The sequence below is a fragment of the Rana temporaria genome, chromosome 7, assembly GCF_905171775.1.
Source record: "Rana temporaria chromosome 7, aRanTem1.1, whole genome shotgun sequence".
In the NCBI taxonomy this organism is placed as follows: domain Eukaryota; kingdom Metazoa; phylum Chordata; class Amphibia; order Anura; family Ranidae; genus Rana; species Rana temporaria.
Window position 1 is genome coordinate 112636788 of NC_053495.1, and position 25064 is coordinate 112661851.

A 25064-nucleotide genomic window follows, 5' to 3' on the forward strand; every position below is an offset into this window, starting at 1 on the left:
CATTCCAGAACACATCGCTCATTCCCCAGTATCCATGTCACCCATGTTACCCCTAAGATCTACATTCCAGAACACATCGCTCATTCCCCAGTATCCATGTCACCCATGTTACCCCTAAGATCTACATTCCAGAACACATAGCTCATTCCCCAGTATCCATGTCACCCATGTTACCCCTAAGATCTACATTCCAGAACACATAGCTCATTCCCCAGTATCCATGTCACCCATGTTACCCCTAAGATCTACATTCCAGAACACATAGCTCATTCCCCAGTATCCATGTCACCCATGTTACCCCTAAGATCTACATTCCAGAACACATAGCTCATTCCCCAGTATCCATGTCACCCATGTTACCCCTAAGATCTACATTCCAGAACACATAGCTCATTCCCCAGTATCCATGTCACCCATGTTACCCCTAAGATCTACATTCCAGAACACATAGCTCATTCCCCAGTATCCATGTCACCCATGTTACCCCTAAGATCTACATTCCAGAACACATAGCTCATTCCCCCAGTATCCATGTCACCCATGTTAGCCCTAAGATCTACACTCCAGAACACATCGCTCATTCCCCAGTATTCATGTTACCTCTCATCTCAAGCCTCATACACACGATCAGTCCATCCGATGAGAACGGTCTGAAGGACCGTTGTCATAGGTTAACCGATGAAGCTGACTGATGGTCCGTCGTGCCTACACACCATCAGTTAAAAAAACGATCGTGTCAGAACGCGGTGACGTAAAACACAACGACGTGCTTAAAAAAAACGAAGTTCAATGCTTCCAAGCATGCGTCGACTTGATTCTGAGCATGCGCGGGTTTTTAACCAATGCTTTTGCATACTAACGATCGGTTTTGACCTGTCCATCGGTAAAATTTTAAAGCAAGTTCCTATTTTTTTAACCGAAGGTTAAATAACCTATGGGGCCCACACATGATAGGTTTTGACCGATGAAAACAGTCCTTCAGACCGTTGTCCTCTGGCTATCCTATCGTGTGTACGAGGCCTAAGATCTACATTCCAGAGCACATAGCTTATTCCCCAGTATCCATGTCACCCATGTTACCCCTAAGATCTACACTCCAGAACACATAACTCATTGCCCAGTATCCATGTCACCCCTAAGATCTGCATTCCCAAACATAATGACACTTCCCATCTTCAAATGTAACTGTACTGTATACAGAAGTGTGACATCTAATCTCTGTGCTGGGGTGAGCGGAAAAAATTAAAAACTGAGGCGCTCGTCTCTGTACTAACTATGTGATGTTAATACAGTGAACTTTCCGCTGAGCTACTGTGTTCTGATAGGAGGACTGCCCCCCTCCCAGAACACACCAGTCAGGACTCGCAGCCATTGGCTGTGAGCGCTGAACAGAAGCTGATCGGCAGATTTTATGTGGCATGCCCTTTCTTCAGAAGTTCGGACGATATTCGGGTCTGTGTGTACCAGGCTTAATTTTCAAAACTTAGCTATACTTTATATAGGCTTCACTTTATATAGCTTCTGGAAAAAAGGACCCCAAAATATTGAATATTTAAAATTTTGCATACATTACCTGACACTAACCTTATTTTTTTTCTATAAAGCAAAGAGAGATAACTGCAGTATTAGAGCAATACTTAAAGAGCACTTTGGAGAATTTTGAAAAACCTGGTGAGGTAAGTTTGCACCATTGATATGTAGGAAATTTATATATTGTTATAGTTAAGTGTAAAAATCAGCAATCCAAACTGTAAGCAAACTTGCCCTGCCACGAACTTTGCCTTAGGGTAGCTTTTTTTCAACCAGGGTGCCTTGGCAAAATGCCTAGAAATTGGCCAAAAATTGTATACAAGCCAGCGGGGTGGATCAAGCCTGTAAAGCCACAGGTTTTCATTGTGCACAATTGCAACCTTCTAGCCGCCAGTGTCCTAACAACCAATTGCATCCTTGGTTAATAAGGATAATGTTGGGTACCTGCACAGCATCCTTGTTTGTTCCTCCCCTGCCCCTCTCCATCAGCACTGGGGTGACATTAGCTGAGTGGGGGAGAGAAACTGAGGGAGAAGAGAAACATTGGAATATTAACCAGTGCCAGTGTTTGCTTTTAGAAGAATAAATCACCTAGTCCTACACATGTGCATGTTGCTGCATTATGTAAAACTATTGGTTTAATAGAAAAAAATAAAACTATTTGTTTCGTTTTTTACATTTTAGAATGGGGTGCAGAATTTTAAAGGGTGCCTTGATTGAAAGAAGGTTGAGAAACGCTGCCCTTCACAAATATGGATACATACTTAATTATACAACTACACTTGCAATATAAAAAAGGGTGAGATAAGCGCTACACACTGTGGTGAAACTGATACCACCACAACTGCCTAACAATTTAGAAACTGCTATATCTCATGAAAAATCACATAACTTGAATGAATAACTAATAAAACAATCAATAACAGGTGCAACAATTAATAAAGTGCAAAACAGTGAGCTAACACAGGTGATCCAATAATAGCAAAGGAGTGTGCAAAGTCCTAAATGGGAGAAATGTCCTTCAATCGGGGAAACCGATAGTGGGCATCAATGGGTACTGACAAGTGATGGCTGTAAAGGATCACAGTACAAATGAAGAGATATCCAACACTAGTCTACCAAAACTCTCACCTTAATATAATGAAATACAGGCATGTAGCATGGGTGTAAGCGTGTCCGGGGATGGGTACTAGTGTTGAGCAGAATACGCCATATTCGATTTCGCGATATATCTCGAATATATAGTCGAATATTCGAGATATATTCGCTAAATTTGAATATTCGTGATATTTTATCGAAATGAAATGATTGCGAATTTTCGCTATTGCGAATGCGAAAATAATTGCGAATTTTCGATAACTGCGGTAGGAGCACTCTGATTGGCTCAGAATATTCTTGATATTTTTTCGAAATTTCGCAAAATGCGAATGCGATATTTACTGCGCAATTTCGACAAATGCTGTAGGAGCACTCTGATTGGCTCAGAATATTCGTGATATTTTACAATACAAAATAATTGCGAATATTCGGCAAATGCGGAAGGAGCACTCTGATTGGCTCAGAATATTCTTGATATTTTACAATACAAAATAATTGCGAATATTCGGCAAATGCGGAAGGAGCACTCTGATTGGCTCAGAATATTCTTGATATTTTACAATACAAAATAATTGCGAATATTCGGCAAATGCGGAAGGAGCACTCTGATTGGCTCAGAATATTCTTGATATTTTACAATAGAAAATAAAAAGTGTTTTGCATTGGTGGTGATTCTTTACTCTATCCATCTGTCACAGCCGTTTGTCAATCAAACACCTTGAAGATTGAACACGTTCATGCTGCATGCTTTGGACTTTTTTTCACTTCACATATCAAAGACATTTTTATGAAAGATTATTTTTCTTTGGGACTATATTTCTTTATATATTTGTTTCACTGTGTATTTCACAAGTTATTTGCGCTTGCTTATTTTATAATTTGCCCACATGTCTTGTCACTAGACATATTTTTTATTCTTGTAGAGCGACTCCATTTTCTGTCTTGTATTAATTTATGTTGTATAACATTTTTGAGTTGCTGCTGTATTCTCCCCTTTTTTTAAGGTATGCGCAATTTTTTCCTTCTTACAAAAAAAAATAATATCAAACATACAAATATTCATAACAGAAACATACACAAAGCCCCCCCCTTTTGCATCAGAGACAATCAGAGTTCTCCTACCACAGTTATCGAAAATTCGCAATCATTTTCGCATTCGCATTAGCGAAAATTCGCAATTTTTTTTTTTTCAATTCGGCAACATAAAAGGATCGCCTCAGCTTAGCTACTCGACCCAGGGTCTCTAATCATACCAGCAATGCTTTTAGACGTCGATAGGATGTGATCTGTTTTAAAAATAAAATTGAAAAAATGCGAATATTCGGAATTGCGAATATTCACCGCGAAATTCGAAATATATCGCGAATACTCGAATATGCCATATTCGAGCCGAATATTCGCAATACGAATATTCGTGAGCAACACTAATGGGTACCAGGATGCTTCCCAATGTGTCCTCTGTGATGAGCTCTTGCCGCTATGGCTAATTCTGATCCCAGAGTGTGTGGCAGATCTAAAAGCTCAATGCTCAGTAAGCATGTGGGAGAAAGAAAAAGGATGCTCCGATAGTGAAGTACTGCTAAAATAGTGGGGTGTTTATTAAATGATAAAAGTGGACTCGTACATGAAAGAGATATAACAATAGAAAAATAGGTTGTGGGACGCAGCGTGTCAGCGCTGTCTTACTGTTGTTCAGGTGGCTTCTGGCTAGCGGTGGTGTCACGTGATCCCGGATCCCTACGGCGTTGCGTCACGTACCTCGTGACTTCATCAGTCCCCTCTTATGTGGAAGGCTTTAAGTAGGCAGAGCTGACGAGCGGATCATCAACAGGTGGATCACTGTGGAGAGATGGGAGCTGCCAATTAGCTGACAGCTGAGCTGCCAGCACAGAGAAGAAAGGGCTCCCGGACACCCACAAGCGATGCATGATCTCCCAGGTGCGCCTGTCACTCAGCAACAGACAGAGCAGCCAGAGTGGCCGAATAGAGTACGTCTGCTTGGGCTGCTCTGTCTTCTGTCTGAGTGAAAGGCGCATGTGGCATTCCAAAGTATGAGGGCAGCCTGCAGTAATGTGAACAGGTAGTGGGAAGGGAGCCTATAATTGGGACGTCTGGCGGGAAGTTGAATTGCTCTTTGGAGCTGAGACTTCTTTATATGTGATTAGAAATATGAAGGTGAAGAAACAGCGTAGCCGCTGCCTGCAGCCTAAAGGAGTGCGGAGTGTGGCTGGACACCGCCCAGCTGAAGAAGAGGTCACATCAGGTCTGGTCACATTCTCAGCTTGTGTGTGTGTGCGCGCATGTCTGTGGGGGTTTAAGGACTCTATGTGCATCAGTGGTCCTATCTAGACCTGCTGTTATCTGATGGATTGTAGAGCAAAGCACACCTAGATAGTGTGAAGGTCTGAGCATCCTTATGGAGGTGACAAGTTTTCTCCAACACTTGGGAACCCCTCTGTACAGCTCTTCTGTGACAGACAATGGTTGTACAATGCAGTAATACAGGAAATGTTCCATTATGTACCATAAGCCCCACAACCATTTTGCTGTCATGGGCTTGATGGAAAAAGCTGCACCTCCACTTAACCCTTAGGCCCCTTTCACATGTGCGGACCGTATGTCCGCATTTTCTTCCATCCGTTGCGGATGAAAACGGGACATACATTGGTCCCCATGTGATTGCGGGTGTCAGCGGATGACCGTCCGCTGACACCCGTAATCACCCGCCTCCACAATGATCCGATTGTTCGGACGGAAGAAAATCCTATTTTTCTTCCGTCTGGCGGATCGGATCGGGTGATCACGGACATATGGTGCGTGTTCATCTGATCCCCCATAGGGGAGAGTGGAGGAAAGACAGGGCAGTCCCTGCACAGTGTGCGGGGACCGCCCTGTCAGCCGACGGCTCAGCAGGGATTTTACGGAGGATCCCCGCTAAGCAAAGCGGACACAGGGAGGCGGATCATTACTGATCCGCCCGTGTGAAAGGGCCCTTACAGTCTCATGTATGGAAATGCTGGGGCTGCAGCAGATATGTGAATGAAGGGTGACCTAGATATCATTACATTTCCACTGGCTTGTAGCAAATACTCAGGATCCATAACCCCAAATGTGCTGGCATGTGTCCCTCACAGACTTCTCAAGTCTCCCGAGAGTCACAGGAGTCTCCCGCATTTGACTGCAGGCTCCCAGACACTATTGCTTATGGGGGCACTGGTCAAGGTGGAGGGGCCAGGACCGCCGGTGGAGGACCCAAGAAGAAGAAGATTAGGGCTGCTCTGTGCAAAATCACTGCACAGAGTAGGTAAGTATAACATTTTTGTTCAAAAAAAATAAAGATAAAAAAATAAAGCCGAAACTTTAATACCACTTTAAAGAGTTCAAAATCAGTGGTCTGACTATCCAGTGTGCTTCCAGCACAGGGTATTTTAACTCTTGTTGCATCTCATAGTACATAAATTAAAGAAGGAGGGTGTGACCAAAAGTTGCCCTGTATGAAAGCCTGAGCTCTTGGCTCTTCACCAGCCCACAGCTCTGCGACCTTTTATGGGGATTTCTATGTCTTGTATATGGGTGGCGCCAGGAGAATCCGCCAGGAGAACCCGCTCCTCAGAAGCCTGAGGATCCTCCCAGCTCCTCTGTGACCTTTTGGGAGTATTTCTCGCCGCACCGCCAGGCTCCCAGTCTCCAGACATCCATGGAGCCCGGCTATGGGACAGGAAGTGAAGGGCAATCTTTCCAATGGGACACAAATGGCAAAGAAAAATCTGACAGGGGTTATAACCCTCCATAACCCTCCCTTATTCAATCCAAAGTGGAAAAAAATACGTAACCTCCATCATGGGTGTCCACTCATAATACACATCAATAATTCGGCCATATCTTCTTATTTTACTAGCCTACTGCTGATGAAGATGCCCAGTATCATGCTGAAATTACTGTTAGCAGCCAGACTCTGAGAGACTTCCTGAAATGTATTAATAAAGAGATTGATTGTGATCCAACCATATTGGAGAAGCATCTTCAAAATATTCACTTTAGACTCAAGACTGATGATGACAACAACTCTGAAGACACCTTCCCCATGTTTTTTGACAGATTTCTAGAGGTAGTGTACAATTTTTTTTATAACATAAATATATATGAAATACATGGCATGTCAAAATATGAATAGGTGTCAGTATGTTGTGCCTTGTTCTGTTTTGGTGCTAAGTATCGGGTTTAAGAACTTGAGTTAGCACCTCATAGGCGCTAATCAGATTAGCATGAACCTAATTGGTATGTAGGGAAGAATATCTTCAGTTCTAAGCGTAGGCATATCACCATCTGCTCTCAGTTATACTTTTCAGGATGATTGCATACCACAGCCTGCATTTTGCAGCTCATTCATAAAAAGCAGATCTAAACCCTATGGGCTCATTTACATGTGCTCTAGCCCTTGCCGCCCCTCTGAAAAGCGTTTGACGATCTTTTGTTTGACAATAAACAGTTCATATATGAAACATGATTCCTAGAGCTAACCCTAAGCACTAGGGGCCAGATTCTCGTAGATCCGCGTATCTTTGCGCGGGCGTAACATATCCGATTTACATTACGCCTCCGCAACTTAGAAGGGCAAGTGCTGTATTCTCAAAGCACTTGCTCCGTAAGTTGCGGCGGCGTAAGCCCGTCTAATTCAAATTTGGAACAGGGGGGCGTGTTTTATGTTAATAACTTGTGACCCAACGTGATTGACGTTTTTCACGAACGGCGCATACGCCGTCCGTGGAAATCTCCCAGTGTGCATTGCTCCTAATACGCCGCAAGGACATATTGGTTTTGACGTGAACGTAAATTACGTCCAGCCCCATTCACGGACGAATTACGCAAACGACATAAAAAATTCAAAATTTGACTCGGGAAAGACGGCCATACTTAACATTGGTACGCAAGCACTTACGCCACCATATAGCAGGGGTAACTTTACGCCGGGAAAAGCCTAACGTAAACGGCATATCTGTACTGCGCCGGCCGGGCGTACGTTCGTGAATTCGCGTATCTAGCTGATTTACATATTTCTAAGCGTAAATCAGCGTACACGCCCCTAGCGGCCATCGTAAATATGCAGTTACGATCCGACGGCGTAAGAGACTTACGCCAGTCGGATCTAAGGGAAGTCTATGCGTAACTGATTCTAAGAATCAGGCGCACAGATACGACCGGCCAGAGTCAGAGATACGACGGCATATCTGGAGATACGCCGTCGTATCTCTTTTGAGAATCTGGCCCTTTGTTAGCTAAAGAGACAGTGCTCTTGTTCCCTTTTGGCTTTTCATTAAAAAACGACTCTACTGCATGCGAAAAGCAGCTAAAAGTTCTGCTTCAGGGGTGCTCAACCTGTGGCCCTCCAGCTGTTGCAGAACTACAAGTCCCATTAGGCTGTCAGTCACAACCATGACTCCCAAATGGGACTTGTAGTTTTGCAACAGCTGGAGGGCCACAGGTTGAGCACCCCTGCTTACATGCTGGTTGTGAAAAATACTACCTACTACACAAAAAAGAAAAAAAATATAAACTTTTTGTTTGTAATCCTGACCACAATAAATTGCACTGTACATTAACTGTAACCTGACATGTACAGTTTGCAGATGAGTAGAGCATTTACGGTGCCTGACCGAGACTACACCTATTACTAGAAATATTCCAAGCTCAGAAATCTCCCTTCTTGGGAAATATAGCCCCAGCCTGTACACAGCGGGGTATATCTGTATCTGGAAAGCAGTGAATGTGACATTTTTATCTTCATGGCCCATGTGTTTTGGATTTACGGTGATTGATTTCCTGCACTGAATGTTTGGTGAATGACACATCCACTAATTTATAAATACGTCCCATTTTCAGTGAGAATTGTAATGTTTTTCTATCTGAATGATTTTTTTGATTATATGTTGTAGTTGGGAATAAGGGGCCAGATTCACAGCGGAGATACGACGGAGTATCTCAGATACTCCGTCGTATCTCTCAGAGTATCTATGCGACTGATTCATAGAATCAGTTATGCATAGATAGCCCTTAGATCCGACAGGTGTAATTGTTTTACACTGTCGGATCTTGGGATGCAGTACCGCGGCCGCCGCTGGGTGGAGTTCGCTTCGTATTCCAGCGTCGGGTATGCAAATTAGCAGTTACGGCGATCTATGATGGATTTTCGCGTTCGGTACGTCGTCGCTAGTATAGTTTCCCGTCGCAATTTTAGGCGTCGTTTGACCTGCCCTAACTTTAGACAGCACACGTATGTGCTGTTTAAAGTATGGCCGTCGTTCCCGCGTCAAAATAAAAAAAAAATGTTGTCTTGCGTAAAACGTCCGGGAATACGAAAGTACGCTACGCACGTCCCACGTCATCGCCGTTCGAAAAAATTACGTCACTTCGCGCAAAGCACGGCGGGAATTTCGAAACGGAGCATGCGCAATAGGTCCGGCGCGGGAGCGCGCCTAATTTAAATGGCACTCGCCCATTGGAATTACGCGGGCTTACGCCGGAGGCTGCCAGCATAGGTTTTCATCGCAAGTGCTTTGTGAATCAGGCACTTGCGATGAAAACTTGCGGCGGTGTAACGTATCTACGATACGTTACGCCGCCGCACTTCTACGTGAATCTGGCCCTTAGTACTCCTAAAACCTTCACAGTCTGAGCAGTCTACCAATGATGAGAGGTATTTGTAGTGTCATCGCCGGGTACTTTCCAGGTAGTGTCCCTTTTGTCTGGACAAATGGCGGAGCACCTTTTTTATAATGCATTTATTACTTTGCTCTAGGTTGCCATTTTCTTATTTACAATTGTCGGCTTCTTGGATCTAGTGAAGGATTTTACTACCGTAAGTACTTAACAAACCAAGACAAGTATTTATGTATGTAGGTATATACCTTTAAAATGTATATTTATCTTGGCATATCTTTTTTTTTTCATTCAAGTTTAAGTTTATTTTCAGAAAAAATAAATCAGTACAATGTAATGAACATCAATTAAAATTATTACATTGTGGCATACAGTCAAAAACAACAAGGTACATTTAGTTCATTTCCTGCCCTTCCATTCCACATTGAAACAAAGTACCATTAAAACGTAAAAGAAATTGTGAATAACAAAAAAGAATAAATATATTGAAGAAAACAAAATCCAACCCAATTGTCCTCCCCAACCTCCAGAGATACTATAATCCGTATAATCCAATCCAGACCCATGAAATTTAAAAAAATATAATAGATTGTTTGTTTAGATCTATAAGGAGGATAGATGCCTAGGGTAAACTCCACCCCCCGACACCCCTAATGGGATCACTCTGTGCCCTAAGAGGCAGAATAACCCCTATCATCCCCCCTCTCTTTTAATAGATAATAAGAATAACCCGATAACAAGAGGACAACTTCAAAACCATCCTCCATATAACATACCTGAGAGGGTTTAAGAAACCATTACAATTAGGTTCAATCAAACCATTTTAAAATAAAATGTAACATATGGGAAGAATAATAAAGAATATAAATTATTCTTGTCAAAATAAAGGAAAAGAACAATATATGTATGCAAAACTTGTTCCTTATTCATATAATAAAAAAAATAATAAGAGAGAAAGAGAAATAATAATAGAGAAAAAAAAAGACAGCATAATAAAAGAAAGAAAGATAGAGAAAGAGAAAGGAGTTGGAGAAGAGATAAAAGAAGGACAAAGAGCCTACCTGTCAAAAGTGCACATCAGTCCAAAGCGAAAGCTAATACTAAATCCGCAAGGTATATGAGATTCCCATAAATTTCAACCAAGGCTCCCATATTTCATTGAACTGGGTAAGTTTATCCATCATGGAGCCAATTCTTTTTTCTTGTTCCATTATCCATGTGACTTTTCTTTTCATACTTAGTATAGAAACCGATGGTTTCTTCCAGGCAGCTGCTATAGTAATTCTAGCACCTGTCAGGAAAAATAATATCAGTTTTCTGGTAACCTTTTGAACCTGAGGTATGAATCCATTCAGCAAAGCAATCGCCGGGGACTGATGTAAATTACAACCCGTGACCCGTCTAATAATATGGAATACCTTGTTCCAGTATCCACGTATCCTTGGACATTCCCACCATGTGTGTATCATAGAGCCCACCCCATGGCATCCTCTAAAGCACAGAGGTGAGGAGGAGGGATAAATAGATGCCAATTTTAGAGGAACAAGATACCACCTGGTAAATATTTTCACATTTGCCTCCATAAGAGGCACACTCATAAAGCCTTTAATAGATCTAATAAAGTTTCCACACCAATCTTTCAAGTCCCATTCATCATGAAGTTCCCTCTCCCAAGCTAGCATATGAGGTAATTTATTATTATTTGTCGCAAGTGATTTATATATAACCGAAATAAGTCCCCTTCTCTCCGAAGCTTGATCACATTTATGCTCATATGGAGATAGACGTCCAGATACAATTTTGTCTGTCCAAAGTTTCTGAGCATAATCGTATATTTGAGAAAATCTCAATTTCTCAGAGGAAGGAAGATTAAAATTATCCACAAAATATTGTTCAGAAAGGGGACCTAAATGTGAAAAAAAACGCCCAATACGGTACACCCCCTTGTCACGCCACCATTTAAATGATTCGATATCAACATTAGAGGTAAAGATCGGATCTTGAAAAATATCAGCCAAAGGTCGACCCTTCGAGATTATGGAAGGATTATTCCTAAGTGAATCCCAGAGAACTAAAGCCTGTGAAAGAGCCGGGGACAGAATAGAAGGTCTACGTTTGGGGATACACCACAATAAACTTTCTAACGAATACGCTGGGGATGCCTGTTCTTCTATATTAACCCATTCAGGACGATCCTTTTTGATGTATACGTCTGATAGTTGGGCCAATCTAGCAGCTTGGTAATACCACCACACATTTGGAACTCCCAGACCCCCCTGTTCAGGGAGATTAAAAAGACAACGTGAAGAAACACGCGGACCCTTTTTGTTCCAGATAAATTTGGTAATTTTACCCTGAAAGGACTTCAAATGATTTTTTTTTATCGGTATAGGTAGTGAGCGAAAAATATATAGAAGTCTGGGGAGAAGGGTCATCTTAACCGAATTAATCCTGCCTATCCAGCCTATGTTCTGAGTACCCCAGTCGCACAAATCCTTTTCAAGTTTCTTATACATAGGAGGGTAATTAGCTAAATATAAAGACTCGAAATTCGGAGTCAGATTAATACCCAAATATTTAATAGATGAATTGTTCCAGCTGAATTTATATTCATTTTTCAGTAAGGATACCATAGTTTCAGGCAGCGATACATTAAGGGCTCTAGATTTGGCCATATTGACTTTAAGCCCTGAAACTTATGAGAAATTGTCCAGCAAAGAGTAGATTGCAGGTAAAGAGGAGGTTGGTGAGGTTATGAATAGTAACAGGTCATCTGCAAATAACGCACATTTATGATCTTTTTGCGTACAGTTAACCCCCCTGATATTCGAGTTACTTCGAATAGCTATTGCCAAAGATTCTATCACGATCGCGAATATCAGGGGAGACAAGGGACATCCCTGCCTCGTACCTCTTTTTATTTTAATAGATTCTGAAAATATACCTTGTAATCGTATTTTAGCCTCAGGAGAAGAATAAAGTGCAGATAAAATGCCCATAATTCTGGAACCAAATCCCCATCTCCTCAGTACTGCAAACATATATGGCCAAGAAACTGAGTCAAAGGCCTTCTGAAGGTCTAATGAAAGAAGCATACCCTCTTGCTTATGTTCCCCAGTCCATCTAGATTGCATTATAGAAATTAGATCGACAGCCCTCCTTATCTGGTCTGGACCTTGCCTCCCGGGAATAAAACCGACTTGATCCTTATGAATATATTGACCTATGAAAGATGACAATCTATTGGCCATTATTTTAGTCAAAATTTTAAGGTCATTGTTTATAAGGGATATTGGTCTATAATTCTCAACTTGACTGTGGTCCTTGTCAGGTTTCGGGATTACCGAAATATATGCCATATTGAGTTGTTTACCTATAGGGTTACCATCCGTTAAGTAATTATAAAACTGTGCGAGATAGGGCGTCAGGACAACTGAAAATGTTTTGTAGTAAGGAGAAGAAAAACCATCCGGACCGGGAGCCTTATCCGTTTTCAAATTATTGATCACCATCTGAACTTCCTCGGCCAATATGGGAGCCTCCAATACCCCTCTATGTATCTCTGTCAATTTAGGAAGATCTAAGCCATCAAGAAACTTCTCCACTTTATCAGATGCATAGTCGCCATCAAAAGCGTAAAGTTTGGAATAAAAGTTTTGAAAGGCTGTCATTATCCGCCGAGGGTTCAGAGTAAATGAACCATTTGCTTGTCTAATTTTGGGTAGAATCCTTGATCTAAATCTAGGGGACAATTTATTCGCCAGCATCGGGCCTATCCTATCTTTTAACCGGTAAAATCTAGCACCAGTCCATTTCATAGCCTCATCTGCCCTTACTGTAAGCGCTAGATTCAATGCAGTTCTAGCTGAATCAAGTTTGGAAGTAGGAAATTCAGAAGGATCTAATTTATGTTTTCTACTCAAGTCCACATATGTCTCTTCAAGTTTTTCCACCTCTAACTTCCTCATTCTTTTTACTCTAGATGCAATCTGTATAATTTTGCCCCTAACAGTCACCTTATGAGCAGCCCATAAAGTTTCTGGGGACATTTCTTCTGTATCATTAAAATCAAAATATTCTTTTATAGCTTGTTCAATTTCTGCTACTAAAACAGGATCCTTTAAAATTGACTGTTTAAGTGTCCAATGAGACACTCTTTGGGTAGAATTCTCTTTTCTTAAAGATAACAGAACCATAGAATGGTCTGACCAAGAGACATCCACAATAGTAGATTTTATAGCTGAAGGGACGTGACGATTGGAAAGCAATATATGGTCTATTCGTGAATATGATTGGTGGGGATTAGAAAAGTGAGTGAAATCTTTAGTTTTACTATTCAATTCCCTCCATATATCAGTCAAACTAGATTGGTGAAGCATACGCGCCACCTGTGTACTAGCTTTAGTTGGTCTAATCATTTTAGCATTATGTTGTTTAGATTTATCTAATCCCGAATCAAAGGCTAAGTTGGAATCTCCACCCATAATGATGATACCCTCCATAAAAGGTTGGAGAACATCAAACATCTGATAAAAGAATCCCTTTTGTCCCCTATTAGGTGCATAATACGAGACAAAAGTATACAGATTTCCTTCCAGGGTTCCCTTTACCAAGACAAATCTACCCTCCGGGTCCGCGTATTCCTTAATCAAGTCAAAATTGCAGAATTTAGAAAATAAGACGGCTACCCCTTTAGTCTTATTTTCTGCTTTAGACAGGTAAAACACCGGAAAATGTGCATGCAAAAAAGAGGGGGCGTACCGTTTTGGGAAGTGTGTCTCTTGTAGGAAAACCACATCGACATGAAGGGACTTGTAGGCTTGTAGGGCCTTTCGCCTTTTAATTGGAGAATTCAACCCCTGAGTGTTGTGTGAAACAACACGAAGGGGTGTAGAAGGGTTATTTGAACCAGCCATGAGTCGTGATCAGTACCATAGACGGGTTGCATAACGATGGCTGTGTACACAATCCAGTAAAACCACTAATTGGCAGGTAGGCTGACATGGTAAATAAGGTAGGAGAGAAAGAAAAGGTATAAAAGTAGAAGATGAAGAAATAAAAACAAAAACATAAACAATATAGTAAACTGTAGGATAACAGAAGGTCAAACCATGACCCAGAATGAAGGGAGAGTATATCCTCCCTCCCCTCATTCAAACACATGACCTTAGAACAGCCCATATAAAGGGCTAGGTACCTACTCCCTAGGACGACCAAATGTCGACCCAAGAAGCAAGCTGAGGCCCAATGCCCCACCGCCGGCCGCCGACGACGGTTAAATAATCATAAATTAAATTCTTGTGTAAGAAGAAATCGACCCAAAAAGGCATAGTAAATATAACAAATATTAACATGAATTTTCCCAGATTGGCACAAATAAAAAATAAAAAAAACACACATTCCAACCCCTCCCTTAACCCTTCAAAATATATAATCATATGCTAAAAAAAAAAAAATGGAAAATTATATATTAATCAATAAATCTAAGTTTATATATATTTAAAAAAATATCAAAAAATCCATGTTCCCTGGGAAAATGCAGACAAAAAATGTTTTGGTGAAACCATTTCTACCAATCGTAAGAGGAAAAAAATAAAATAAAATTTGACGACCACACGAAGGAAAAAAAAAGAATGCAAAGAAATGTATCTCAACTTCAGGTAGCAAAGTCATTCTTAACCTTCCTGTGCTTGACTCTGTTCCAGGTAGAAGAATTCGGGCTAATAGGGGTTTGTCTTTTGGCCGAATTTTGCTGGGTAGGCGTAGTATCCATGTCCGGTTCGACAAAAATAATCTTCAGATCCAATAATAGTCTTTCACCCTCCTGAAAATTGTGAACTACATAATGTCTGCCATTATATGAAAATTTCAGTGCGAACGGAAAGGCCCATTTATACCTGATGTCCTTTTTCAAGAGGGCAGACAATAAAGGTTTCATCTCTCTTCTCCTCTGTATTGTGTACGGGGAAATATCAGAAAATATTTGGATGGTTGCGCCCTGGTATTGTAATTGCTCATGTTGTCGAGATTTTTTCATTATTTCTTCCTTGACAGAATAATAATGAGGTTTGACTACCACATCCCTCGGTAAGCCATCCTTTCTCAATGGTCCTAGGGACCTATGTGCACGGTCCAATTCCAATTTGTGAGTTGGAATAGACGGAATCAGAACTTTAATAATGTCCTGTATTGCCGCATGAACATCAACAACGGATTCAGGCAATCCCCTGACCCTGAAATTGTCCCTCCTTGATCTGTTCTCAAGATTTTCGATCCTAGCCTGAGCAGCTTCCAGCTGTTCTTGCAGAAATAACAAATGGTCAGCATTCTGATCAATTCTGGCAATATTGATATCCAGTTTGTGTTCAATAGTTTCAATCCTGTTTCCAAGACATTGAAAGTCAGCCCTAATGTCTCTAGTGATTCTCTCAGCATTCTGTGCCAGTCCCCTGTCCAGCATTTCAGATATTCTGTTAAACAAATCAGTGACATTGAAGGAAACATCACGAGCCTGTTCAGCATTAGTATGCACATTAACAGGGTTCTGTGAGGGAATCTCTGCAGGAATTATATGTCCAACATTACTAGGAATCACTCCTTCCTTCAGTGCAGTGGAATACAGAATAGGAGATGTGTCAGAACAAGATGCCTGAGGTAAAGATGCAGCCAGCAAAGGAGATAAAACTTGCCTGTCAGATGTGGAGGCCTCTGTTGTTTCCAGTGTGTGTATCTGAGGTACGGCGGCCATTTTGATGAGAGTCTTTTTCATAACAGATCCTTTATTAATATTCCTGCCTTTCCTGTGATATTTGCCTGTCATGGACCGGTTTTCTACTGAACTATCCACCCGCTGGTGTCAATCCAACTCCCTCAGCAGGTCTAATAGCCTGGTAATTACCGTATAATGGCCGTCTATGAGGAGAGTCACCGCTCCTATGGCCTGTCTCCTATCAGGCTCTTAAACTTGTATCCTGTCAGTATCAATTGAGATGTCTGGTACGGTTCGAATCACCAAAGATTCCACTATCCGCGGATGACGTTTTCACGGGTGTATAGGATCCAAATCTCCGGTTATCGTCGTCAAACGGCTAGCGGTGAGCAGAGCTCCGTTCCTAAGCTGCCATCTTAGGAGCTCCAGGGGGCGTGGCCCATCTTGGCATATCTTAACCACTTGCTTACTGGGCACTTACAATTTTCAGCTTTCAGCACTGACACATTTTGAATGACAATTGCGGTCATACAACACTATACCCAAATTATATTTTTAGCATTTTTTCCCACAAATAGAGATTTATTTTGGTGGTATTTGATCACCTCTGCGATTTTTCTATTTTGTTAAAAAAAAAAAGACAGAATTTAAAAATAAATATATATTTTTTCTATTTTGTTATAAAATTTTGCAAATTTTGGTAATTTTTCTCCTTCATTGATGTACGCTGATGAGGCTGTACTGATAGGCACTGATGGGCTGCACTGATAGGCACCGATGGGCTGCACTGATAGGGCGGCACTGGCGGGCACTGATAGGCAGCACTAAGAGGTGGCACTGATGGGCATTGATAGGTGGCACTAGTGGGCACTGATAGGTGGCACTGATAGCTGGCAGTAATGGGCACTGATGGGTGGCAGTAATGGGCACTGATTGGCACCACTGGTGGGCATTTATAGGTGGTACTTGTGGGAATTGATAGGTGGCACTCATGGGCATTGATAGGGGGCACTGTGGGCATTGCAGGTGGAAATCGCAGGGGGTACTAACTACCTCCTTCCTCCTCGGGACCGATGTCCCTTGCACATGAGCCAGTGATCGGAACTAACTTCATCTGAGCAGCAAAAAACAAAAATGCTACTTAACCACTTAAGCACCCCTTCACGCCGATATACGTTGGCAGAATGGCACGGCTGGGCACAATCACGTACCTGTACGTGTCTCCTTAAGCCCAGCCGTGGGGTCTCGGCGCACTCGTGACCTGGTCCGAAGCTCCGTGACCGCGGACCCGATCGCCGCCGGTGTCCCGCGATCGGTCACCGGAGCTGAAGAACGGGGAGAGGTGTGTGTGTAAACACACCTTCCCTGTTCTTCACTGTGGCAGTGTCATTGATCGTCTGTTCCCTGATATAGGGAAAGACGATCAATGACGTCACACGTCCAACCCTGCCCCCCTACAGTTAGAAACACATATAAGGTCACACTTAACCTCTGCAGTGCCCCCTAGTGGATAACTCCTAAACTGCAATTGTCATTTTCACAGTAAACTGTGCATTTTTATAGCACTTTTTGCTGTGAAAATTACAATGGTCCCAAAAATGGGTCAAAATTGTCCCATGTGTCCGCCATAATGTCGCAGTCACGGAAAAAAAAAAATTGCTAATCGCCGCCATTTGTAGTAAAAAAAAATATATTAATAAAAATGCAATAAAACTATCCCCTATTTTGTAAACGCTATAAATTTTGCGCAAACCAATCGATAAACGCTTATTGCGTTTTTTGTTTTTTTTTACCAAAAATATGTAGAAGAATACGTATCGGCCTAAACTGAGGGAGATTTATATATATATATATATATATATTTTGGGGGGATATTTATTATAGCAAAAAGTAAAAAATATAGAATTTTTTCAAAATTGTCGCTCTATTTTTGTTCATAGCGCAAAAAATAAAAACCACAGAGGTGATCAAATACCACCAAAAGAAAGCTCTATTTGTGGGAAAAAAAGGACACCAATTTTGTTTGGGAGCCACGTCGCACGACCATGCAATTGTCAGTTAAAGTGATGCAGTGCCGAATCCCAAAAAGGGGCAAGGTCCTTAACCTGCATAATGGTCCGGGTCTTAAGTGGTTAATTGATTTTTAATATTCAAAGCAAACTCACCCATCCATCAGTGTCTCCATGCTTTATTTTGTTGAGAAATCGCTTTGAAAAACACCCCTTAGCATTTCTGGCTGTGGCCATCTTGAGTAATGGCAGATGATTAATGTAACATTTCTTTTCTGGACTCCACCTGCCCTTAGCTCAGGCATGCAGACAGGAGAGGGTGTGCTTAGCTGAGAAATACCCTCCTCCCCTACTGAAGACTCCTGGAATGTATGACATCATTTGTCTGGGCATTGAAACCAGGAAATAACTGAAGAAATGAAAAAAAATGTTTAAAGCATAAAAATATGATATACTTTCCTATCCATTTACTAATGCTAGCAGCATTAAGAATAAAAATAGTCAATGTTGATTAAGAGAGTGCAGTTCTGATTTAAACTTGGTTACTGTACAATGAAAGAAGTGTTGATACTAGGGTGCCCACGTGTCCCGGATTGCCCGGGACAGTCCCGCAATTAGCAGGTCTGTCCTGGGTCCCAGGCACCTTCATTCCGGGACAATAGAGAGTCCCGGAATGGAATTGACAGAGTGAGCAAACCCTGCAGTAGCGCTGGCGCTCGCTCTGTCTCCAGCTCCACCTGAGACTCTGGTCACTTGTTGCTAGGGTAAGGTGACCAGATTTTTTAAATGAAATCCAGGGACATATTTTTTCTTTACTAGTAATGGCAACAATCAGCGACTCTCTGCCCATCGCCGCCCGCCTCACAGCCTGTCAAGTCTTACTCTTCGGACCCCGGCTACTACTGGGTGGGGAGCGGAGGAAGATCACTCTGCCAGGGAAGGCAAGGAGATAGGCAGGTGGCTGGCCGGGATTTGAGCCAAGGCAGAATAACATGTGGGCGGAGCTGAATGGGCATGCGCCCGAAACTATTTCCTCCGCTCAGCACATGATCATCAGAAAGGGGCACAGATAATGGAAAAAATACAACCCCCCTATGCTAGTAGGCACGGCGGAGCGGGGTGTGTAATTCAATTTTTTTTTATTTTAATTCTGCACTGACTTTCTTTGAAATTGCCCCTGCCCCCTATTAATCCCAATCTGGGGACAAAAACAGGGACAGACTTGGTCCGGGGACAGTGTCCTCAATCAGGGGACTGTCCCCTGAAACTGGGGATGTCTGGTCACCCTATGCTAGGGCCGCCTGGCATCTAACAACCAGTGACCTCATCACAGCCCGACTCTCCCCAGCATGCAAAGCGGAGGAGGAGTTTGTTAACTTTCCTCCTCCGCGCCTAACGCTCTCCAGACTCCGCCATGCTAACTCTGCAGGGGAAGCCCCACAGACAATAATCCAGCGGCTCAGACACACTGGATTACTGTCTGCCGAGGAGAGGATGTGACAACTCCAGTGGAGAGCAGGGGCGGGGCTGTGTCTCTGACAGGATGGACACGGCTGCCTGGGCTTTGCAGTGAGGACCAGGGCCTCATAGGCTTGCCCTTCCTCCTCTGTGACTGCTGTCCCTGGACTGGAAGTGGCAGGGAGTGCAGCGATGCAGTGCAGGAGGACACTGCAATCACTTCCTTGGCTAAGTTGGCTGGCAGCTCACACTGTGCCTGTGTAGAGGAGTCGGGAGTGACTGATGGAACAGCAGCAGTAGTCGAGTCAAGAGGGAGATCTCCTGTCACAGCTTCTTCTGCTCCCAGAACAGGGAATTGAATGCCTTGAGCCCTTCATCCAGATTACAATGCTGTATGAAGTTTCCCAGGTGAGTGTCTCTGCTATACACTGTACACATCTGATATACAAGGTCCAGAGGATTGCACATTTAAGCCATACAGTACACTTGTATTATATTGCTTTGTGAGTGTAGCCATGTGCCAAGTGTTGTTACTTGTTATCCATAGCAGCCAATCAAACTGTACCTTACATTGTCATCAGCTACATCTGATGGGCTTCTGTACTTGTGCATATAATCATTGCTTATTACTGTATATTCTGCATTGCTGTTTATTAAATGAGGCCTTTTGGTGTTTGTAACTTTGCCAGGTTATGTGACTGAATGCATTCTAAATGCCTACCATTCTTGTAATATGCTTGCTGCTTAGCAGAATGAGGGGAGCAGCTGTGTAAAGTAACCAGTCAGCTTCTAGCCTCAGCTTGTTTAGTTAAAGCGGATGTGCCACTAAAACAATATATTAAAAGCTAGCAGCTACAAATACTGCAGCTGCTGACTTTTAATATAAGGACACTTACCTGTCCTGGAGTCCAGCGGTGATCGCAGCAGAGGATGAGCCGATCGCTCGTCACCCTGCTGCTCCCCCCTCCATCCACGGTGAGGGAACCAGGAAGTGAAGCGCTGCGGCTTCACTGCCCGGTTCCCTACGGCGCATGCGCGAGTCGCGCTGCGCCCGCCGATTGGCTCACACGCTGTGTGCTGGGAGCCGAGTGTTCCCAGCACACAACGGGCGACAGACGGGATGTGACGGAATGCCCGTCTTTCGCCCGTAGCCGGAAGTGGGTGCAAATACCTGTCTTTAGACAGGTGTCTGCACCCCCCTCCCCCCTGAAAGGTGTCAAATGTGACACCGGAGGGGGGGAGGGTTCCGATCAGCGGGACTCCACTTTAGGGTGGAGGACCGCTTTAAGCTTTGGAACTGAAAGCTAGAAACTGATTGGTTGCCATGCACAGCTGCTCCAGTCTTAGTAAACTCCCTTTAATGTATGTAATCAGTGGCGGTGCGTCCATAAAGAGCGCACAGGCGCCACCCCCTCTCTCCTGCCATCCCTCTATCACCAATAGATAGATTCATGCATTGCATGAATCTATCTATTGTCACCACTGCCACCCCCTATTCAGGCGTCTGGCCCCTTTTCGGGCATCGGGAGCCAGAATTACAGTGGCAGGGTATTTTTTTGAAGCACCTGATTAGAGCCATAGGCTTTAATAGGCATAAAAAAAGTGACATGCGAGCGCCATTGATGGGCACAGTGGCTGGCAATTGATGGGCACAGTGGCTGACGTTTGATGGGCACAGTGGCTGCAGTTTGATGGGCACAGTGGCTGCAGTTTGATGGGCACAGTGGCTGCAGTTTGATGGGCACAGTGGCTGACGTTTGATGGGCACAGTGGCTGCAGTTTGATGGGCACAGTGGCTGCAGTTTGATGGGTACAGTGGCTGACGTTTGATGGGCACAGTGGCGGCAATTGATGCTTTTTTTTTTTGTTTTCTGAAGGGGGAAGTCTGTACTGAGGGAGGGGAGTCTATACTTGGTGGGGGGGGTCTTTACTGAGGGGGTATATACTTTAGTGGAGGGGGGTCCGTACTGAGGGAGGGGGGTCTATAGTTAGTAGAGGGGGGTCCGTACCGAGGGAGGGGGGTCCGTGCTGAGGGAAGGGGGTCTATAGTTAGTAGAGGGGGGTCCGTACTGAGGGAGGGGGGTCTATACTGAGGGAAGGGGGGTCTATAGTTAGTAGAGGGGGGTCCATACTGAGGGAGGGGGGTCTATACTGAGGGAAGGGGGTCTATAGTTAGTAGAGGGGGTCCGCACTGATGGAAAGGGGTCTATAGTTAGTAGAGGGGGGTCCGTACTGAGGGAAGGGGGTCTATAGTTTGTAGAAGGGGCCGCCATACTGAGGGAGTCTATTATTACAATGTAATAATAAAAATACATTCCAAGCATTGTATTGGGACGATATAAGTGCCAAAAACACCAATTCCAACCCGACAAATCGCTCGCCATCAAAATCCCGTCAACCCCGAAACTACATTCAACACCCCCCCCCCCCCCCATCCCTGACAAAATTGTCCCTGAATGGCAGTTTGGAAATGTGGTCACCCTAGTTGATACCCTTTATTTGACCAGAACAGTTAGTTCCTAAACACTTTGGGTGGCATTCAGAATACAGCCTTATGCCGCGTACAGATGATCGGAAATTCCGACAACAAAACCGTGCATTTTTTTGAGACGGATGTTGGCTCAAGCTTGTTTTGCATACACATGGTCGCACAAATGTTGTCAGAAATTCCAAACGCCAAGAACGCGGTCACGTACAAGACATACGATGGCACTATTAAAGGGAAGGTCAATACTAGTCGTGTTAGTAGAAGTTTGGTGAGAGACGATTCACGATTTTCAGGCTCGTGCTTTTCAATCCGTAACAGCGTGACGAATGTGCTATCTCCATTACGAACGCTAGTTTTACCAGACCGAGCGCTTTCGTCTCGTACTTGATTCAGATCATGCATGGAATTTTGTGTGTAGGAATTGTCCACACACGATCAGAATTTACGAGAACGGATTTTGTTGTCGGAAAATAAGATAGATAAGGTGGGGTGGGGTAGGATGGGATAGGATAGGGTGGGGTGAGATGGGGTGGGATGGGATGGGGTGATATAGGGTAGGGTGGGATGGGATAGGGTAGGGTGGGGAGGGATGGGGTAGGATGGGGTGGGATGGGATGTGGTGTGATGGGGTGAGATGGAGTGAGATAGGGTCAGTGAGTACAAGTACCAATACTTTACGGTGCGATTTTCATCAATACAAAATAAATAAGCGCAAATCACACTGCAAAGAATCATATGCGATTTGAACAGGAATTCAGGGTGATTTATGTCTAAATCACATGTGATTTCTCCCATTGCTCCTGTGTGTGTGTGCGCATATAGAAAGGGAAGAGCGCCATCTAGTGGGCAGTTTCTTAAAAATGTTAGAACGCACATTAAGACTAGGGTTGAGCGAACCCGAACTGTAAAGTTCGGGTTCAGTACAGACTTTTTTTTTTTTTGTACCCGGACCCGAACCCGAACAATTTGTTGTAAGTTCGGGTTCGGGTCCGGTGTTCGGCAATGTAATGGCAGGCTGCAGGGCAGCCAATCACCATTTGTTTTACTCCTGTGACCTAGAAGCCATCACAGCCATGCCTACTAATGGCATGGCTGTGATTGGCCAGTGAAGCATGTGACCCAGCATGTGACCCAGACCCTATATAAGCTAGAGGCACATAGCACAGCTTGTCACTATAGGGTAGGGAAAGGCTGCTGCTGATCTGAGGGAGAGAATTAGATAGGAGTCAGACTGTCCTGCTACAGAAATCATATTACACCAGCGCTGCATATGTTCCTGTGAGATACTCTGCATTAGATACTTTAGGGAAAGGTTCCTGATTGTTCTTATAGGAAGAGAAATATATAGGAGTCAGTCCTGCTTCACAAATCAAATTGCAGCAGCACTGCATATGTTCCTGTAAGATACTCTGCATATTGCAGCAGCACTGCAATTATGACTATTTGAGATCATCAATAGCAGCACACTCCTTTTTCACCCCAGCCATTCTCCTTCAAGGTATACAACCTCCTGTTCCACAAGACAGCATTATCCTCCCATGGGCAAATGCATAGTTATTTCCCGATCCACATTTATTTGCAGTACTTGCCATGCTCTTACCGACATTTTGCTGCCATTTGCAGCACTCTAGCCCTTTCCATTAGTTTTTTAGAGACATTTTAGTAGTCAAAAGTCCGGGTCCCCATTAACTTCAATGGGGTTTGGGTTCGGGGTCAAGTTCGGGTCAAGTTCGGGTCCCGAACCCGGACTTTTTTCCGAAGTTCTGTCGAACCCGAACATCCAGGTGTCCGCTCAACTCTAATTAAGACCCTTTCACACTGAAATCGTTTTCAGGCGCTTTAGCGCTAAAAACAGCGCCTGAAAATGGCCTTAAAACTGGCCATTCATTTGAACGGATGCTTTCACACTGGGGTGGTGCGCTTGAGGGGCGGTAGAAAAAGTCCTGGAAGCAGCATCTTTGAGGCGTGTTTGGAGCACTGTAAAAAGCGCTCCAAAAACGCCCCTGCCCTTAAAAGCAGTTTGAAAGCGCCGCAAAACAGGCATTTTTTTTTAACCATTTCAGCCTTGGGTGGTTTAACCCACTTCCTGACCAGGCCATTTTTTTGCGATACATCACTGCGTTACATTAACTGACAATTGCGAAGTCATGAAACGATGTACCCACATAAAATGTACCGTATTTATCGGCGTATACCGCGCACTTTTTTGCCCTGAAAATCAGGGCAAAATCATGGGTGCGCGGTATACGCCGATACCCGCTTTCCCGCGTCGAGTTTTGAATACTGCGCCGACATATACCGAGCGCAGTACACTCGGGTATAGTCGGGCAGTCTCGGCTCTTTCCGCGCTTACGTCCTGGACGTACAGGACGTCAGTGCGGGTAGCTCGAGCATTGCCGACAATACACGAGTGTACTGCGCTCTGTATATGTCGGCGCAGTATTCAAACTCGGCGCGGGAAACGAGCGGGGAGGACGCCGCAGAAGGACGCCGGACCCGCCGCTGAAGGACACCCGAAGCCGCAGAAGGACGCCGGACCCGACGAGGCCGTCGATGGACGCCGCGCAAGACACCAAAACTGTAAGTACAAAAATAACTTTTTTTCCACAGGATTGGGGGTCACTTTAGGGGTGCGCGGTATACGCAGGAACGCGTTATACCGCGATAAATACGGTATGTCCTTTTTTTTCCCACAAATAGAGCTTTTTTTGGGATGGTATTTGAGCACTTCTGCGGTTTATATATTTTTCGCTATAAACAAAAAAAAGAATTACATTTTGAAAAAAATATATTTTTTTTTTACTTTCTGCTTTTAAAACATACCCAATAAAAAAAAAAAAAAATTCTTCATAAATTTAGGCCAATATGTATTCTGCTATATCTTTTTGGTAAAAAAAAATATATATTGATTGGTTTGTGCAAAAGTTATAGCGTCTACAAAATAGGGGAAAGATTTATGGCATTTTTATTATTATTATTATTTTTTTAACTAGTAACGGTGGTGATCAGCGGTTTTTAGCGGGACTGCGACATTGCGGTGGACAGATCGGGGCACCTACGGCGATTTGCGCAGCCGAGCCAACCTGCCGCAGTATAACTGCAGCTGCTGGTCAGC

The 25064-nt window shown here is 43.5% G+C and overlaps 1 protein-coding gene across 3 annotated transcripts in view; it reads left to right on the forward strand.

The window, feature by feature from the left end:
• LOC120945568 overlaps window positions 1-25064 on the forward strand; it is a 47270-nt gene that overhangs the window by 13151 nt on the left and 9055 nt on the right. For 2 of the 3 annotated variants that reach the window (XM_040359830.1, XM_040359831.1), the window contains exons 3-5: window positions 1605-1676; window positions 6527-6736; window positions 9425-9484. In XM_040359830.1, coding sequence (XP_040215764.1) covers window positions 1605-1676; window positions 6527-6736; window positions 9425-9484 — 342 coding nt within the window. The remainder of the gene's footprint in view (window positions 1-1604; window positions 1677-6526; window positions 6737-9424; window positions 9485-25064) is intronic. The other variant, XM_040359832.1, reaches the window with a different exon arrangement.